This window comes from Moschus berezovskii, chromosome 7, assembly GCF_049115385.1.
Source record: "Moschus berezovskii isolate FMDL1 chromosome 7, NW_MosBer_1.0, whole genome shotgun sequence".
Lineage (NCBI taxonomy): Eukaryota > Metazoa > Chordata > Mammalia > Artiodactyla > Moschidae > Moschus > Moschus berezovskii.
Window position 1 is genome coordinate 67,423,966 of NC_142466.1, and position 18,723 is coordinate 67,442,688.

Consider the following 18,723-nt stretch of genomic DNA (forward strand, 5'->3'; position numbering starts at 1 on the left):
TGGTAAGAGGAGAACAATGGCTTCTAAGTGAGGGGCAACCATGGGGATTATAAAAAGGGTTCTGGTTTCGGATTGAGACAGATCAAGGTTTGAGTCCTCAGTTTCCTTACCTGTAAAGAAAGGTCATTTCCCCCAAGGTCAGTGTAAGGGTTAAAGCAGATGATGGCAAGGGCAGCACGAGACCCAGTTTGTTGAGTGGGTGCTGTGGGGGGTGCAGCCTGGTGGACCTGGGGGTGGCTGGAAATAGCCTGTCCTACTTTGCTCCTTTCTCTACCGTCTGCTCCCCAGGAGGCCTCTTCCTGACTGACTACTCCACCTGCTCACCCCGCAAGCTGAGTCCCTTCCGCTCCTTTGCCAGCACCGAGCTCTTCCACTTCCATGTGCCTGAAGACACGTTCCTGGCCGTGTGGAATCTCATCATCTTCAAAGAGCAGGGAGGGACCTTTGGGGACCACTGCCCAGACCAAAGTGTGACCGTGTGAGTGTCTTTAACCTCCTGACCCCGTGCCCACACCAGGCCACTTTCCACACTAAACTGAGACCTTATGAGTATCTAAGCTGCCCTCCTGACCCCTGACCTTTGTCCAGATTGAAGTGTGACTGGCTGAAGGCCAAGACCTCTGTCTCCTGACCATTCCTGAGTTCTGTTTGACTACATGAATGCCCAAGCTGATCTTTTTCCCCTTATGTCTGACCCCTGACCTGGAACCATTTTATTGTGTGGGTCAGTGGAGGGAATCTGTTTGTTTTACTGGTGATGAGTGACATGTCTTTCTTTTCCCCATTTCCTGTCTCTTACCCCATTGCCTGCTTTCCCTTTCTCTTCATTCTGGTGGTCCAGGTATTTCCGGTCTGGGGCGCCCCCTGTCATCAATCCCCTGCGCACACACTTCCCAGGGGACACAGCCGTGCCTGGAGTTTTCTCACTGACTCTCAGCTGGACACTGCCCAACCGCACCTCTGGCATCTTTAACGTCAGCAGCCCCTTACCTGGGGACTGGTTCTTGGCTGCCCACCTTCCCCAGGCCCATGGCCACATCTCAGTCAAGGTGGGTTGATGCTGTCCAGGGCAGGAGGGGCCAGAGCTGCTTCTCCATCTTTGGGCTACTTGGCATTCCAGTCTTGTACCAGTGTGGAAAACAGCCTAAGGGTGGCTGGGGTGGGGCACAGCTAGAGGTCAGCAGGTCACCTGGTGGGCCAGAGGCCATGATCTGCAGGAGGCACTTTGGGAGACTTAGGAGACACCGTGGGTCCAGGTAAGCTAAAGGGAAAGTCCAGAGCCTGCCATCAGAAGCCTGGTACGGGGAGTGGTGTCCCTTCCTATTGGAAGATACAGGGTTAATCACGGTGGTCAGAAGCCAGCCAGGGACCGATCAGATGCTGCGGCACAAACCCAAGGCTAGTCTTGTTCTTCATCTTGTTTGGTGATATACGTCTTGGTTGGTGATAGCCCTGCAGAGTCTTGTAGGCTGCAGCCCAGTCATTAGTCCCTATGGGAGTACATGTTCCTCTTCTATCATAATTTCAGTCCCTACACCTTATGAAGAGGGTAAGAGAACACTTTGTGGTAGGCAAGCCCTTTCCTGTTAAGAGGAGGCTTTGGGCAACTGGTGTCCAACCTGACTGTTGCCCTCCTTTCCCCCAGATATAGTGACTGCATAGATCAGAGCTTCTTAAAGTCTCCAGTATTGTGGGGTCACGGTCAGGTCGCTTCTGTGTTCTGGTTTGAAGGGAAGGAAATGCTGCTGAGTTTTCCTGCCACTCTCAGATACTGGGCTGCCTGGCTCTCTTCATCATAGGAAGAGGATTTCTTATTCCTGTCTGTTAGCAGGAAGAGAGGTTGGGACATGGTGACCATGTCAGAGTGGGATGGCCAGGTGTGTGGCACCAGCGGTAACGGCAGAGGACCAAGCACAAGCGTGAGCTGAACAGGATTTAAAGAGTAGGACACAGAGAACAAGAAAGTGAGTGGGGTTTGGCTTCTGAGAACTGAGAGGAGCAGAAATCCCCAGTCAGGTGAGGATTTGACCAAATGTCTCTCTCCAGGGTGAGTTCTTTGAGGACAGGCGCTCTGGACTGTGTCAGACTCCCCTTCCCCTCCTGCCGAGGCCCAGTGTTCAAAGGTGTTACAGTGCTTTTGAATGAGCTGAGAATTACACAGGGACAACTGTGCTGGCCCTACTGTTACCAGAGATGGGAACTCAGGCTGAGGGAGTATCTTGAGGCCTCATTGCTAGGTTTTCCTGAGAGTGAAGGACAGGAGAACTTCCTCTCCAGGCCTGGCAGCCCTCTGGGTGATAACATGCTGGGAACTTGCCTGGAAGTGGCTCTGGGCTCTATTGACTCCCATCAGATCCAAGGTCTCTTACATTAGGAGGAATATCTTCGTAGGTCTTTGGCCAAATCCCAGAGAGCTTGTTTGTGATCCCAGCTGTGATCCTTGACTCTCTCTGTAAGAAGAGAAAATCCTTCGGGAGCCAAGCTGTAGTTACCCAACAACCTTTCTGATTAAACCAGAGGAACCTGGTGCCTAGGCCTGGGCTGCAATTATGGGAGCTGAAGCCTGGTTAGGCGAGATCAGAACCAGGCCTGATGTGCCTATGTGCATCTAGATACAGCCAGTGGGACCTGAGGAACTTGGTACTGCAAGCTGGAGTACTAACAAGGAGAGGTCTCTGGGTGTGGTGAGATGAGAGAGAAGAGGGCACAGTTACACCTTGCCTGGGAGTGGCAGCTGTGAGTGGACCCCATGACAGATGGAGTTCTCCAGTCAGCCCTCTTTTAGAGGTTGGAGGAAGGGGGACAAGGATCTTCTTTATGTTTCCTCTAAATGTTTGATTATCTTTTGTAATCTCATTTGGGCCTGTAGGATTCTTTTTTTTTAAGTGTATTTTTAAAAAATATATTTATTTTGGTTGTGCTGGGTCTTCGCTGCTGCACACGGGCTTTCTCTAGTCGCGATGAGTGGAGGCGACACTTTGCTGCTGTGCGTGGGCCTCTGTCATTGTGGTGGCTTATCTTGTTGCAGAGCACAGGCTTCGGTAGTTATGGCTCTGGGGCTCAGTAATTGTGCACGGGATTAGTTGCTCTGAGGCATGTGGAATCTTCTGGGACCAGATTGAACCCATGTCCTTTGCATTGGCAGGTGGATTCTTATCCATTGGACCACAAGGGAAGTCCAGGGTCTGTAAGGATTCTTAAGTCCTCTGGTTAATTCTCTAGAAGCAAGCCTGTTGGAGGGTTGTCCAGGGCATTCCTCCAGAGCTCCAACTTCTTGCCTTGCCTTCTCCTTGTCCCATAGTCCTGACTTCCCATGAGGCTTAGTAACCCCAGGAAGTTATGTGGGTTCAGGAATATCCTTGGGTGGGGACTGAAGGGTGCCAGCAATAAGAAGGCAGCAGTGTTCCTCAGCTTTGGGGATGAGCTCCCTTTAGACCTTAGTCTTGGCACACTGGCTTTATCACTGGCCTTGGGTTGGGTGCTAGGGACATAGATAAATAAGATGTATATTAGTGAGATATGGAAGGCAGTTTAAGAGGACAAAGTAGAGGTTTATAACTCAACTGGGTGGTGTGGTGGAGAGGTAGTTTTAGGTTTTAAGAAACTGTTAGGAAGTGAGATCTGATGTTGAGAAAGCAGGGAAGGGGTCATTCCAGGTGCTGGGAATAGCATGGGCTGAAGGTGAGAAAGGAGAACTGAAGTGGTTCAGTGTGAGGGTGAGTGAGGGAGCTGGAGTGGTGAACAGGGGCCAGATCAGGAAGGGTCTAGAAGTTAGAGCTTTATCCTGAGAGTGATAGGGAGCCTTAACACGTTGTAAAAGGGAGGTGACTTATCTGGTCCAGGCCACTCTCCTGGGCTCTGGTCCCACACTTCTGTGGGCCTTTGTGTGTGTTATTTTTACTTTGTTACTGTGTTCCTAGCACCCAACACAGAGCCTGGCACATAATAGGAGCTTGGCAAATTTTTGTTGCCCTTCTGCCATCTTCTCAAATTCATGTTTCCGAAACCGGTTTCATTTCTCCTTCTTTCCATCAACCTCTTCTGTCTTAACCTCTGCCTTCCATCTCCTTGCCTGTCTTGTGTTGGAGCATGTGTTCATCCTGTGGTGTCCAGCTGCCAGTCTGTCCTGAAAGGCTGGCCTTTGGGTTTTGGGTAACATCTGGCACCCAAATGCCTTATTAGGAGAAGTTCTCCAAATGCGTGGGGCACAGTTCTCCTTGAATGCTTCCTCTTCCCAGCTCCAAGATTTGAAAGCAAATGAAAGCAGATAAAATAATGAAAACAACCATAAGGAAAGAAAAGGAGCAGATTCAATCGACTCCACCAGCTCAGACTTAAGCGTGGCTCACTCAGCATCTCAACTGATGGGGTTCAGATCTGCTAACTCTCTTCCTTCTGCTCTTCCTCCTCCTTCTAAATTATTTTATTTGTATTTCAAATAGGTAATATATGCACCTGGTACAACATTCCAAAGGTCCGAAAGGCATACAGTGAAAAGTCAGTCTTCCTCTTCCCTTCATCCCCTTCCGGTCCCCACATTCTCTCTCCAGAGTTAACTAGTAACTAACTGTTACCTAGTACCTCTTTCCTCTTGAAATATTTTCTCCTCTTGTCCTTTGTGACTTTATAGAACCATCCTGCTTTTCTTCCTGCCCACCACCCACTCCTCTGTCTCCTTTCCTGGCTTCTCCTCTGCTTGATCTGTTTGTGTTGTGGTACCCAAAGCTTGGTCCTGGGATAACTCCTTTTTATTTCTCCATCCTCTTACTAAGTGTCTCCAGCACAGTAGTTTTAAATACCACCTATAAGTTCATGTCTTCCAAGAGTTTTAAGCGAGCCCTAATTTATTTGAATCTCAGATTTTATACCCAGTGGCTTACTTGACATCTCCGATGTCTAAGACCTGTCTCAAACTTAACAAGTGCATATCCAAACAAAGCCTGAAGTCAGGAATCTCTTTAATTCCTATTTACGTCTCCCAAGTCTAAGCCTCTTCATTCTCTAATCTTCTCAGTAAATAGCACAGCCAGTCACCAGTTGCTCAAAGCCCCACATTTAGGGGTCATACTTGATTCTTCTTTTTCCCTTATTTCCACACAACTAATCCATAAAGAAAAAGTCTTGAGACTCTCTTTCTAAAGCATGCCATGGATACATCTACTTTTCTGTTCACTCTTAGCACCTTCCCTCAGCTGTCTGCTGGGCCATCACAGTAACCTCCTAAGTGGCCTCTTTGCTTCCACTCCTGCCCCCTGCCCTCTGTCCAGCGCTCATTTACTTCCATGTTGATTGGTGCCAGCTAACTGTGTGCTGGAGCTGTCCTGAACGCTGGAATATTCCCACAGAGATGGCCATAGAGACCAAGATCTTTGGATATCTTCAGCCTGCAAGCCTCACCCAGAGGCTCAGGCGCTTCTATAGAAACTTAGTCCACCTGTACTAGTACAGTCTAGTAATCAGCTGAAGGTCTTCCACGCCAGCTTCTTTCAGATCACTTCTCACTCCACTTCTCACTTTGGGCCCTCCTGGTTTCTCAAACTGCCTCGCTTTCGCCCTATTCCTTCCATGACTGCTGCTGTTGACTGAGTTTGGATGTTCTCACTTGACTTTTGTCTTGGCAGCTCTTGAGACCTGATGTCTGGTGCCCTTTCTGTGGTTCTGTGTCAGGGTGAAGGTTCGTGCAACTTTCTTGGTCTCCACTGATTGAACACTCGCATCTACAATAAGGGAGGTGTTAGACATGCACATAATACAGTTTCAGGAAAAAGCACATCTTAACCAGAGAGGTCATGTCCACTGATCCTTTGTTAGGTCAACCGCAAGCAAGACATGGAACAAGGTGTTTCCTCCTTCTGGACTGTCTAGTAAGGATGGGGGCTATCTCCTGAGTGTGAGTCCCCACCCTCAGGGTCATTAATCACAAGATTATTATGGTGGTGATTCCTACTTTAGGAAGTGGGGTCAGTAAAATAACTCATGAGAGTATTTATGGTCCTCACCAAACATGAGGGACATCTGCTTTGTATATCAGAGATGGAGGTTTCTGAGCAACAAGGTGGGTTCAGGAGCTTTCTGAAGGGACCTCTTTTGACACTTGTTCTTTAACTCAGCAGATATTTTCTAGCACCTAGTATGTGCCAGGTGGTGTGACAGGTGTTGGGAATGCAGTGATAAAAAAGGCACAGGAAAATTCCAGGCAGAGGGTAAGAAGATGTTCTGGCCTGGCACCCATCAAGGCCCCCTTCCAGCCTTGTGGAGCTTTGCTACAAGTCAACAAACAAGCCTTGGCTGGCATGTTCCATGACAAGGAACTCAGTGGGATGTCAGAGCCTGGAATTATTGTCCCAGATCAAGGCTAATGGTATGTCTTGGTCAGAAGAACCACAAAAGTGAACAGTGGCCTCTAGTTTATTGGACTAGTGGAAAGACATTTGTCCAGAAGATGAGGGAAACCTAGTAAGCCCCCCACCCCACCCCACCACCCTGCTCCCCTTAACTGCTAGGACTGAGGGCCCAGAGAGGTGCAAATGCTGGAACTAACGAACCCGTCCTCGCTGTAGACGCTGTGGCTACCTGGGCCCGGGTGGTGTCCCCGAGTAGAGAAGCGTTAGTGATTTTATCCAGAAGAGCAGCTCGGGGAGACGTGGTGGTTCTCTTCCAGTGACAGAAGGAACCCAGGCTTAGACAGAAGGAGCGGATGTATCCGGGGCCCCTGAGGCAGAGCGATATGAGGAGACAGAAGATAGGCTTTGGCTTCAGAAAGGTCACAGCTGCCCCAGCTGGGTTGATTCACTTATTCATTTATTCAGCAAACATTCATTTGTGAGGTGTGCACTTTACATTAGGTTTTGTGTCTGGAGGACCAAAAATAAGACCAGGTTTCTGTTTTCTAGTTACCTGTAGTCTGGAGTTTGCCTGGGGAGGTAGGGTGACTCTTCCCTGGGGGTATTAAAGCAGAGGCTGGACAGGTATTAATACTTGGGAAGGGCAGGTGGAAAATAAAGGAAATGAGAGATTCAGATGGGGGAAGTGGGGAGGTTTGGACTGGAGGCCTTTAAGGAACTTTATTGGGGGGCATGCTAGTGCCCGAAGAGTGCTGGTTCCTGTGGGCTTGGTAGGGGAATGGGCTGGTTTGAAATGACCTTGATGGGCTGTCTGGGGGTGTGCAGGAGGGGTTACTGGAAGAGGGGTAGGCAGGGCCTGTCAGGAGGGGCTTGGATTTGAGCCTCCAAACCTCCAAATCACAGCAGACCCTGCAGACCGAGGAAGGACCCAGAGCTTAGAGAGACTGCAGTCACAGCCCAGAAGCAGGAGGAGGTCTGTCTCGCCTCCGCAGGCTGTTGGCCTCGCTTTAGTAGTGCATTGCTGTCTCTCCCCTCCTGCCACCCCTGCTTGTGCCTCAGGGTCTCCAGGATGAGTGTCAGTACCTCCTCCAGCCGCAGCTGATTGTCCGGCGTCTGCTGGACGTGGCCGTGCTGGTGCCTGGGAGACCCTCTGAGCAGACCCTCTATGTCCACAATCGCTCAGCCCTGTACAAGTAAGTCGAGTGCTCCCCCAACCCGGGCCCTTCCCATCTTCCTTCCCTGGCCTCAGGCTGCCTGCTGATCCTGCGCTCCCCCTGGCCAGCCTGGACTGCTGGGCCACCCAGAACCCCAGGCTGGGTCTGACCCCTCCCTCTCTCCTAGCATGGAGGGGAAGACCAGAAAAGGTCTTCTGTTCTCCTCTGTCTCCCCACCCCTCCATTCTTCCCCTCATCCTGTGTCCCTCTCACATCTCTGTATCCTGTCTTTTCTCATCTCCACCCTCTCCTCTGCCCAGGGTCTTCGTGCCCAGCTTCACTTACAGAGTTTCAGCACAGCTGGTGTGTGTGGGGGGCCGTGGGGCATCCGCCTGCCCCCTGACACTGCGCCTACGTCCCAAGGCCCCACCCCTGCACAACTCAAGCTCTGTGGCCTGTGGAGGAGCCTCGGTATGCCAGCTGGAGCTGGCACTGCCCCCCTGGGGGCACTGGGTCTACGTGCGCGTGGAGACACCATCCCGGGGTCCCGGCAGGACCGTCCGCTTCCAGCTGTGCGTGTGGCTGCAAGGTCAGAAGCCCCGCACCTGCCCCAGCCACCTGGCCTGTGCTGACATCCGTGGCTGGGAAGAGGCAGGCGTGATGGCTGTGCTCGTTGGTCCTTGGCCATGTCCCTATGACCTCCCCAATACCACCCAGCTCCCTTATTCCCCAAAGCCGTCCCACTTGGAGCTTCAAGTCATGAGAAGGCCTTCAGGTCACTTTTGGTACCTGACTTAGGCTTACTGAGGGACTTACTCTCCTTGATGTAACCTCCCAGTGTAATGGGGCAGGCAGGGGCAACTGGGACCTTTGGGACATGGTTCTTGCCAGAGCCCTTTGCGGGTCAGTGAGAGGGTCCATCATCTGTTTCATCAGTGCCCTCGCTGCCACCGGGGAGGAAGAGATGACCTTCAGTCCCTCCAACATGACATTCCACTAGCTGTGACCACTAGGAAGTGCCTGGACCTAGGCTTATGACTTCAGATGCCAAACTCCACAGGGATATTTGATTCAAGTTCTCTCCCTCCCCACCCTCTCTTAAACCCTGTGTGGCTCAGATCCAGTGTGTGATGGGGCTGCAGGACTGGGAGGGCGGCAGGCCACAGCTCAGATTTCCTCTGCTCCACAGAGTGCCCACAGCCCAGCCTGTCCCGTGCCCTGGTCCCTGGAGCTGCCATGAACATGCCCCAGTCACTGGGCAACCAGCCGCTGCCCCCAGAGCCACCATCCCTCGGGGCCCCTGCCGAGGGGCCTGGGGCCACATCCCCACCTGAGCACTGCTGGCCAGTACGCCCGACGTTGCGCAATGAACTGGACACCTTCTCCGTCCACTTCTACATCTTCTTTGGCCCCAGCGTGGCCCTCCCTCCCGAGCGCCCGGCCGTGTTTGCCCTGAGGCTGCTGCCAGTGCTGGACAGCGGAGGTGTGCTCAGCCTAGAGCTCCAGCTCAACGCGGTACTTTTTGTGGAGGGCAGGGAGGTCGCCCTGTGGGGGAATCTGAAGGAGAAGATGTCAGGGGTGAAGGGGCCCTTACCTCCTCCAGGAAGCCCGTCCAGGTTGCTTCCAGTTTATGGTTAGAGACCATGCCTCAGCCCACTTCTGGCCAACAAATGTGCTCTGAGCATTTACTGCAAATTGGCTGAGTCAGCCAGGGCAGCTCAGAGGGATCCAGATTTCTCCAGTTTTATAGGCTTACCTGCCACTCACTAAAGGCCTCTCTCCATGGCAGGTGTTCATTGTTTCTCATGCATCTCTTGTGATGGGGAGCTTGCCACCTGTTGAGGCCATGCAGTCCGTGTTTAGACAGCTCTGATTGCTAGAGGCATTCTTGGCATACCATCAAAATTTGTCTCCATGGATTTTTACCCACTGATCTTTGTTTTGTCCTAGAAGCTATATCCAGTAGTCTACTCCTGTCCTTTTATTAAAAAAAAAGTAATAGACTTTATTTTTCAGAGTAGTTTTAGGCTTACAGGAAAATTGAGGAAAGTAAATTGAGTCCCCCTTTTTCCCCACACAGTTTCCCCTATTACTTAGATTTTATATTAGTGTGGTACATTTGCTGCATCCCTATCCAGTCTTTCAGATGCCTCTCAACCTTGCCAAAGCTGAACAACCTCCACATCTGAGACTTCTCTTCCTCTGCTCTCTCCTCTGGTCATACTTCTGGTCATCATGCCTCTGAAACAAGTGATCCCAGGTGGTCCGACCTGGGTGGCAGGCAGCGTTTGTGCAGCCTGAGATCAAGGTACCTCTTTCAACTGCTGCCTCACCTGAGGCTTGTGGTAGACTAAGACCTCTGGATCATTTTTCTTTACATCCTTTTTTTGCTTCAAAACAATTACATACATTTGCTTTTTTATTATAAAAATGATAGGATCACATATAAAAGCTTTGGAAAATAGAGGAAGATACCCCCGTAACACAACTGCTTAGCTTTTTGGTTATATGTCCTTCTAGTCCTTATCCACCAGAGAAGGCAATGGCAAGCCACTCCAGTACTCTTGCCTAGAAAATCCCATGGATGGAGGAGCCTGGTAGGCTGCAGTCCGTGGGGTCGCTAAGGGTCGGACACGACTGAATGACTTCACTTTCACTTTTCACTTTCACACATTGGAGAAGGAAATGGCAACCCACTCCAGTGTTCTTGCCTGGAGAATCCCAGGGACGGGGGACCCTGGTGGGCTTCCGTCTATGGGGTCGCACAGAGTCGGACATGACTGAAGTGATGCAGCAGCAGCAGCAGTCCTTATCCACAGTAACTGATGTGTTTATCTAGTTGTAACCAAGGACCACGCACATTTTCATACTCTGAGCATGGTTCATGTGAACAGCTGCCAATTCCTAGCTTATATTTTTGCAGTGCACTTTTTAACCTGAGTGGAAGAATTTATGTTCATCTTTGAGGCATTGCCTAACATTGGTTTGAACTGTGGGTCTTTACTACTTTGTGTAATTCACACACTCTAAACCTCTTAGTCATTATTTTCTGCACTGAACTGGGCTGAGAACAGAGCCCTTTCAGGCCTTTGGCAACTGTCTTGGGTTGGCATTGATCTAATTATTTATCTACTGTTCCCTGAGCCAAGAATCATTTTAACTTCACTGTTCTTCAGCTCTGGGGCAGGGGCCATTTTCCTATCAGGCCATCTGATACCTGGTCTGTGACTTGAAGTGGTATTTTGTGGGACATGGCTCAGAACTTTCTAGTGATCCTGCTGGTTAGGACAGAGCTGATTCTTCAACCCCAAGACATTCCTTATTTTCATACTCAAATTTTCTCTGACAGTGTTCTGGCTAAGACACATATTTTGTGTTTGCTTATTGTCATGCCTTTGGCCAATGATGGTGAAACCTCAATTTGACCTTGAAACTGTAGAGCCTGTGTCAGAGCCCAGCCTCACCCTTTCTCTTCCTCCATCTCTAGAAAGGAGAGGCCTGCCTCCCCTACTTCCTGCCCTGTCACTCTCTACATTCTTGTTTATTTTCTCTAAAGGGCATCTGCTTACATTCTGTCATCTGCATGCTATGACATTGCTACATACCTCAGAGCACCTGTTCTATTTATTCTGAGAGGTACATTGGCACACCTATTCTGATCTTTCCCTCCAAGCATTTTGATGTTTTCCCTTGCATCAAGAACTGGACATCTGGAACAGAGAACTGCATACATAGAGGACATTTTCTGGTTCCCACCAGAATGGCTTTTGCTGAATAAACCTTTGGCATGTTGTTCTGGGCTTGCATTGAGGGAAGTTAGGAGCAAGTTGTGTGAAATTCACTCTTGCAGCTAAGCATTGGAGACAGGGCAACACACAGTGCTTCTTTGATATGAATTTAACTGAGAACCATCCCTTTGGGTGCAGTGCTTCTCCCAAGACCCTGATTAACTTATCGTGTGGACTCAGAAAAGTGGTAACTCACATTTCCTTGCTTTGGTTGCTTGAAAGTCAGTGTCAAATATATGGCCCACATCTAGGTACAGACTTTCTTTTCCTATCCTGATGTATAATTTTCCCTCATGCATTTATTCTGTCCTGTTCTTTGTATTTAATAAGCGGCCCCAAATCCTTCTTGAATGAGGTGAGCTTATGGGATCCTGTTACCTTTATTCTTGTAGACAACCCTTTTCATTTAGTCCTGTGGATAACCAGTTTCTTTTAACCCCAGCCAGGTTGCTACATTTAATCCTGCAGGTGTTCTCTTACCATTAGTACCTAGAATCATTTCACCTGAGGAAGCATGCATATCTTTACACACCTCCTGCTTTCAGGTTTATGTGAAGATGTGATGATGACTGATGAGCCGTACAACTGCAGACCTTTTTTACAGCTAGTTTCTACATCCAGCAACAGTGCTCTTCCTCTCCCCCCACCCCCCAAAAAGCTAGGTAGGACTGAAAAAGTGGGTGTTGCCTCTTACCTAGACAGAATTTAAACAATTCTGCCCAAAGAAAGGGTTTAGAAGTGCCCTTGGCTTCTCCTCAGTCTTTGAAAGATCTCTGCTATGGAAGATCTGGTGATTGTGTTTCCCCGTTTTTTGGGTTGTAAGAATGAAGGGGGTGGGTGTGCTTCCTGTGGGAGCACCTACAGGACCAGGGGTGTTAGGTGAGGGCCTGGAGGAGTTTCTAGGGAAGGGTTAAGAGGCGGAGGAATCGGGGTGGTGGTGGGAAGATCTGGAGGATGTGACAGCCTCATGTTTATATCTGCCTGCCCAGAGCTCCCTGCGCCAGGAAAATGTGACAGTGTTTGGATGCCTGACTCATGAGGTGCCCTTGAGCCTGGGGGATGCTGCAGTGACCTGTTCCAAAGGTAGGGTGAGGAACTGGGGAAGAAGAGGGGCTGGAAGACCGGGGCAGGGGTAGGGTATGGAGGAAAGATGGGCTAGGGCATCTGGGAACTGGGAGCAGGCGGGAGAGGGTTCTTTAGGTCCTGACCCCACACTGGCATCTCCCTTCTCCCCTCAGAGTCCCTGGCCGGCTTCCTCCTCACGGTCAGTGCCGCCTCCAGAGTGGCCAGGCTGAGAATTCCGTTTCCGCAGACAGGGACCTGGTTCCTGACCCTGCGCTCCCTGTGCGGGGTGGGGCCTCGGTGAGCAGGGCGGAGCCTCGGTGGCGGGACCGGGAAGGATGCGCCTGAGCTCCAGGTGACCGCGAGTTTGTGCGCAGGTTCGTGAGATGTCGAAACGCGACCGCGGAGGTGCGGCTGCGAACTTTCCTGTCCCCGTGCGTAGATGACTGCGGGCCCTACGGCCAGTGCAAGCTGCTGCGCACGCACAACTACCTGTACGCGGCCTGCGAGTGCAAGGCCGGTGAGCAGGCTGGGCTGGCCACCTGGGGCACGAGGGAGGTGGCAACCTGTGTAGCAGAGTTTGGAGAGGGTGGTGCGGGGTCAGGGTACCCCCCTCCCCCCCGGCAGTGACGTAGGGCCTGACCAGAAAGGCCATCAGGAGTGTCTGCTGAACCCTGGGCTGCCTTCTGACCTCTTCCATCCTGTGCTCGTCCCATTGCAGGATGGCGGGGCTGGGGCTGCACGGACAGTGCGGATGCGCTCACCTACGGGTTCCAGCTGCTGTCCACACTACTGCTTTGCCTGAGCAACCTCATGTTTTTGCCACCCGTGGTCTTGGCCATTCGGAGCCGATACGTGCTGGAAGCGGCTGTCTACACCTTCACCATGTTCTTCTCCACGGTATGCGGTGCCATCATTGACTGCACCGAGTCCTTAGCGGTGGTGGTGGATGAGGGTCTACATTTCCACCATGGCCCTCCCTGGGTTTGAAGTTGTCTGTCTTCACTATCCTCTACAGCAGGGCTTCCCCACTGCTTCCTATCATGGCATGCATAGAACACGATAATTTTTATAAGACACATGGGAATAAATGAACCAGGCTGTTTGCAACTTAAGATAACAGCCACTACAAGCAGCATGGAGTCTTCAGCGTCCCACACCCTACCTGTCCACTTTAAGGGCTGAGGGGACCTTTACTTCAACATGCTGGCCAAGAAGCTCTGACCTACAATATGGAATTGTGTCTACATGATTCCCTTGAGATGCTTACATCTAGGGATCTGTTCATCTCATCCGTGAGCTCTTGGCATCTTGTGATGTATAGTGCCTGCCTATGAGCACTTCAAACGTCTTAGATGGATTCAGACTTCCATGTTTCTTAAGAACAAGGATATCACAGAAACCAGTCCCTGCTTCCCTGTTGTCCAGTATTAATAGATCAGGTCTCTGTCCAAATCACAGAAATTCTACCTGTCATCTTAGGAGGAAGTGGGGACTGGGGGGTCATGTTCTAAGGTCCTGGATACTTCTCCACAGGTGAGGAACAGTGGTTGTAACTGTGCCATGCAGTGAGACCTTGGCCCCTTAAGCTGCATGAGAACAGCACACTCCAGTTTTGAATGAATGCCCCCCTTTTAGACCTGTTCTGACAATGCTCCATTATACTTTTATTTTCAATATTCTCCTCTCTCTTATTTAATTGCCAGATGCCCTTTGTACTGTTGCTCACCAAATCCTCTAGCAACAGCAGTTTCACCAGTATATTCTTAGTTGTGTGCAGATATAATGTGGTTCACAATTAGTAAGAACATCTAAGTGAGTCAGGAGCCTAGAGCATGTGAGGAGAGTTTATCCAGTTTCCTGCACTTCACAAGGCATCCTGAAAATTGGCTCCGGGGTGTTCAGTAGCAGATGACTCCTCATCATCTGGGTTTCATGGCATATCATCCTGAAAAGACCTTCCCCTAGTAGGAACACTGTGGGAGTCAAAAGTGCCTGGTTCCACGTACAGTGCCTCCACTTTTGTAAATAGGGCAGTAAGCAAATGATCACGGAGAATATACTGGCTCTGAGGGGTTGCCTAAAGTCCTGCTCTAACTCCTGTTTGTTCCCCATGTGTGCCAGAGTGTAGAGCTACTTGTGATTCCGTTTTCCCAGGCAGGATCCCTGTTGTCCCTCTTTCCTGCTCTTTATTTGGTGTAGACTTCATTCATTCCTCAGCAGTCTCCGTGTAAGGACCCACCGGTCCTGCTGCAGGTGCCAGCACCAGCACTGGAGGCGGCAGTCTCCTCCCGTCTTTAAGTCCAGGATAGTCTACACCTGGGAGTAGTGTGTTGACTCCTGTCCAGGGCCTGGGAGCAGACAGTAGCTTTGTTATCCAGGAGCTTAAAATGCAAAATGTAAATGTGTTTCAAAAAAAAACAGGCTACAAACCCAGCACTTGATTTTGTGTGTAGCTGATAGTCCTGATGCTGGAAAAGATTGAGGGCAGGAGGAGAAGGGGACAACAGAGGATGAGATGGTTGGATGGCATCATTGACTTGAGGGACATGGGTTTGGGTGGACTCCAGGAGTTGGTGATGGACCAGGAGGCCTGGCATGCTGCGGTTCATGGGGTCGCAAAGAGTTGGACACGACTGAGCGACTGAACTGAATTGAACTGAACTGGTAGTTCAGATAATGGTAACAGAAAAACTGTATCTGCTGATACGTGCTGTGTGTCATACACTGCTCATCGAATCCTTCCCATAGCACTGTAACAATGGAGAAGTATTGCTATATTATTATCATCCCTTTTTTGCAGATGAGGAAAGTTTAAATACTCTGGTTAAGGCCTGAGGTGAGTGGAGGAACCGGACTTGTCACTCAGCCTGCCTCTTGGTCCCTCTCATGTCATCACTGAGCTGTAGGGCTCTCCTTGCCCCAGGCAATGAGCATGCACGCATACATTCCCAACCTGAATTTAGCTTCTCAGAAGTCCAGGAGTATGTGGAGATACTAATGACCTCAGGTTAGTAGTTCTTAAACTCTTAAAGGAGAGCCAGCCAAAAGGTCAGAAATTATAACCAAGCTACGTATTAGAAAGGACAGGGAAAATGTATCAGACATGGAGGTTGTACATCTCTCACTCATACAGCTCAAGCCATGTGGCCTTCCCAGTGCTAGAGACCTCATAATTGGATCCCGTAAGACCCAGACAGAGATGGCAATCTGGGGCCCCGGCAGCCTTCCTTGCCGATTACTGAGATCCTGGCTGCAAGCCCACCTACTCGTTATCCCACCTCCTCTTCTATTCCTCACATCAGCACAATCATTCTCAGTGGCCCTTGGCAAAGTGCCATGATGTTTCCAAGAGGAAACAGAAGCAGAAAATAAGAGAACAGCAGCAAGTTTCAGTCTATCCTGAGTACAAATATTCCAGTCTTCGTACAGATTGAATATATTTGCATCTCCAATTTAAAATTCTGTAGTGCCAGGATACTCTATTTGGAGCATTAGATGAGCTATATAGTTATGTTGTAAAAATATAAAATTCCACAGAAAAGAACAATTTAGGATAATTTTCCAAAATTACCTTATGAGTAAAGAAATGGCCAAAATTGAGGAAGATGTCAAATTAGATTATACTAATAGAAGGCAGTTTGTAGTCTGAATTTGTTTTCTTAAATCTCCCAGTCTTTCTGTGTTATTTCTACCACTTCTTTTTATTGGTAATGCAAAGGGAATACTAACCTAAAAATTAGTCCACAATTTTCTGTGAGACAACAGTAGTGCTATATATATATATATATATATATTTTTTTTTTTTTTTAATAGGGAAAGTCTGTTAGTGTGGGGATATTATCCCATGAATATACATGATATAAAGGATAAGATGACTAACATTTATTGAGCACATATTGTGTGCCAAACATGTAGGAGAGTATTCCAGACTTTCGGGGTAGTCTCTCCCAGGTGCCACCATACATAACCCAGCCTTCAGTTCAGTTGCTCAGTTGTGTCCAACTCTTTGCGACCCAATGGACTGCAGCATGCCAGGCTTCCCTGTCCATCACCAACTCCTGGAGCTTGCTCAAACTCATGTCCATCGAGTCGGTGATGCCATCAAACCACCTCATCCTCTGTCGTCCCCTTCTCCTCCTGCCTTCAATCTTTCCCAGCATCAGGGTCTTTTCCAATGAGTCAGTTCTTTGCATCAGGTGGCCAGAGTATTAGCTTTTCAGCTTCAGCATCAGTCCTTCCCAAAAATGTTCAGGACTGATCTTTAGGATTGACTGGTTTGATCCCCTGCTGTCCAAGGGACTCTCAAGAGTCTTTTCAACACCACAGTTCAAGAGCATCAATTCTTCGGGACTCAGCTATCTTTATGGTCCAGCTCTCACATCCATACATGACTACTGGAAAACCATAGCTTTGACTAGATGGACCTTTGTCGGCAAAGTAATGTGTCTGCTATTTAATATGGTGTCTAGATTGGTCACAGCTTTTCTTCCAAGGAGCAAACATCTTTTAATTTCATGGCTGCAGTCACCATCTGCAGCGATTTTGGAGCCCAAGAAAATAAAGTCTGTCACTGTTTCCATTGTTTCCCCATCTATTTGCCATGAAGTGTGGGACCAATGATATGATTTTAGTTTTTTGAATGTTGTAACTCATTCCAGTATTTGGTACAGCCAGTTGCTTCTAGGTGATGGGTAAATGGTTACACCAGTGAAGTTTGCTTAACCTTATTTACTATAAATTGTGTCTCCTGGTTAGAGATGACAATGAATTGGTGCCATGGCAATTGATAATGGACTCTGCTCCATGAATAACAAAGCAGGCTGAAGCACTGCAGGTAGAAGAGACAGATATATGCCTAGAATATATGATGACAAGATGCTGTCTCCTCCAGGTTGAGGAGTTTTAATGAAGTGAGCTGCCACAAGTTATTGGCTTGTTCCTCTAACAAATTGTGGTGCATGATGGAGTCAGTGATGGACTTTACTGATGGCATTTTGGACACTGAGAGGTGACAGTGGCCTGGTCAGGCCTGGTGAAATGTAGATCATGTTGTTCACTTCACCCTGAAGCTTTAATTTAACTCTATCCCTATGGGTTTTCTGCAACTTAAACAATCTCTTTGACCTTTTAGTATACGGATCAGTCATAAATCAGTCATAGAATATTAGAGAGCTTATTCCAGGTCTACTTGTGTCCCCAGCACACTCCCCTCTTAAACTCCTCAGTACTTTATTCTTTGCTGTGTTTCCACAGTGTAGGGTAGGTGAACACTGTCCCTTCCCCATGGTGTAAAGTGCCATACTCTTCTCCATGGCTTTAGAGACTGCCTTTTTTATTACTGCCTCCTGCCTTCATGTTATTGGGTGGGAAGGGATGCAGAAGACCAGTTAGTCCAAAATCTGAAGGTGAAACGTAACTCAAGAGTCTGAGCAATCAAATGAGGCTTGGGGTTTGGATTGACCAAGAGGTCAGAGTCCAGCCCCAGAGCTTGGGTCAGGCTGAGGATTACATGTGGGACCCTGTGTGAGCACAGGGAGATATAGGCAGGGACTGGCCTGAGCTTGAGGGTCCTGGCCCCCCCAGGACATTGCGCAAGCAGGAAGATTAGGAAGGTGAGGCTGAGGTTCGGGGTTGCCAGGTACATATGAAGTAGGACACAGAGTGGGCCTCTTTACCGTACTCTCAGGGGTGGGGAGTCAGGCATTTCCCAGTTCTGCTCAGTTGGTACCCTCTGCCCTCTGCTTTTCTGACAACAGCATTCCACCCCATGGTCTGTTTCTCCAGCTTTGTAGACTGGCCCTCTGCCCTGAGTTCTCTCAATGCTTGTCCTTTCTTCCTCCAGTTCTACCATGCCTGTGACCAGCCTGGCATTGTGGTTTTCTGCATCATGGACTATGATGTGCTGCAGTTCTGTGACTTCCTGGGCTCCTTAATGTCCGTGTGGGTCACTGTCATTGCCATGGCTCGCTTACAGCCTGTGGTCAAGCAGGTCAGTCTGGAGAGGGCCCTGGGGGACAGCCATTGCCCAGATCTATTTGAAATTCACTTCCCGACCTCTCCCAGGGGCCTGGCCAAGCACCCTCACCACCCTGGCCCAGCCCCTGGAGACCTCTTTCTCTAGGTGCTATACTTGCTGGGGGCGATGCTGCTGTCCATGGCTCTGCAGCTTGACCGGCATGGACTCTGGAATCTGCTTGGACCGAGTCTCTTTGCTCTGGGGATCTTGGCCACAGCCTGGGTAAGGCTGGAAGGGTTGGGGGAGGGGAGGTCCCAGCAGGACTTGGGTGCAGGTACTTGGGTATCCGCTTTGCAGTTTAAGGTGAGCTCGGACCCTGTTGTCATCACTGTGCTGCTCACAGGGCCGAACTCCAG

At 49.5% G+C, this 18,723-nt stretch overlaps 1 protein-coding gene across 3 annotated transcripts in view; it reads left to right on the top strand.

Moving 5' to 3' along the window:
• Positions 1 to 18,723, top strand: part of TMEM8B (transmembrane protein 8B) — a 32,245-nt gene that overhangs the window by 4,630 nt on the left and 8,892 nt on the right. Inside the window, exons 2-12 of one of the 3 annotated variants that reach the window (XR_008686097.2) lie at positions 289 to 478; positions 842 to 1,049; positions 7,404 to 7,537; positions 7,819 to 8,087; positions 8,688 to 9,013; positions 12,276 to 12,369; positions 12,525 to 12,648; positions 12,726 to 12,868; positions 13,070 to 13,248; positions 18,194 to 18,340; positions 18,415 to 18,589. Coding sequence is in view for 2 of the 3 variants with exons in the window: in XM_088837967.1 (XP_088694093.1) it covers positions 289 to 478; positions 842 to 1,049; positions 7,404 to 7,537; positions 7,819 to 8,087; positions 8,688 to 9,013; positions 12,276 to 12,369; positions 12,525 to 12,648; positions 12,726 to 12,868; positions 13,070 to 13,248; positions 18,194 to 18,340; positions 18,473 to 18,603 (1,945 nt within the window). In the remaining variant the exon portion in view is untranslated. Of the gene's footprint in view, positions 1 to 288; positions 479 to 841; positions 1,050 to 7,403; positions 7,538 to 7,818; positions 8,088 to 8,687; positions 9,014 to 12,275; positions 12,370 to 12,524; positions 12,649 to 12,725; positions 12,869 to 13,069; positions 13,249 to 18,193; positions 18,341 to 18,414; positions 18,604 to 18,723 lie in introns of all 3 variants that reach the window. The other 2 variants (XM_088837967.1, XM_055427027.2) reach the window with 2 other exon arrangements.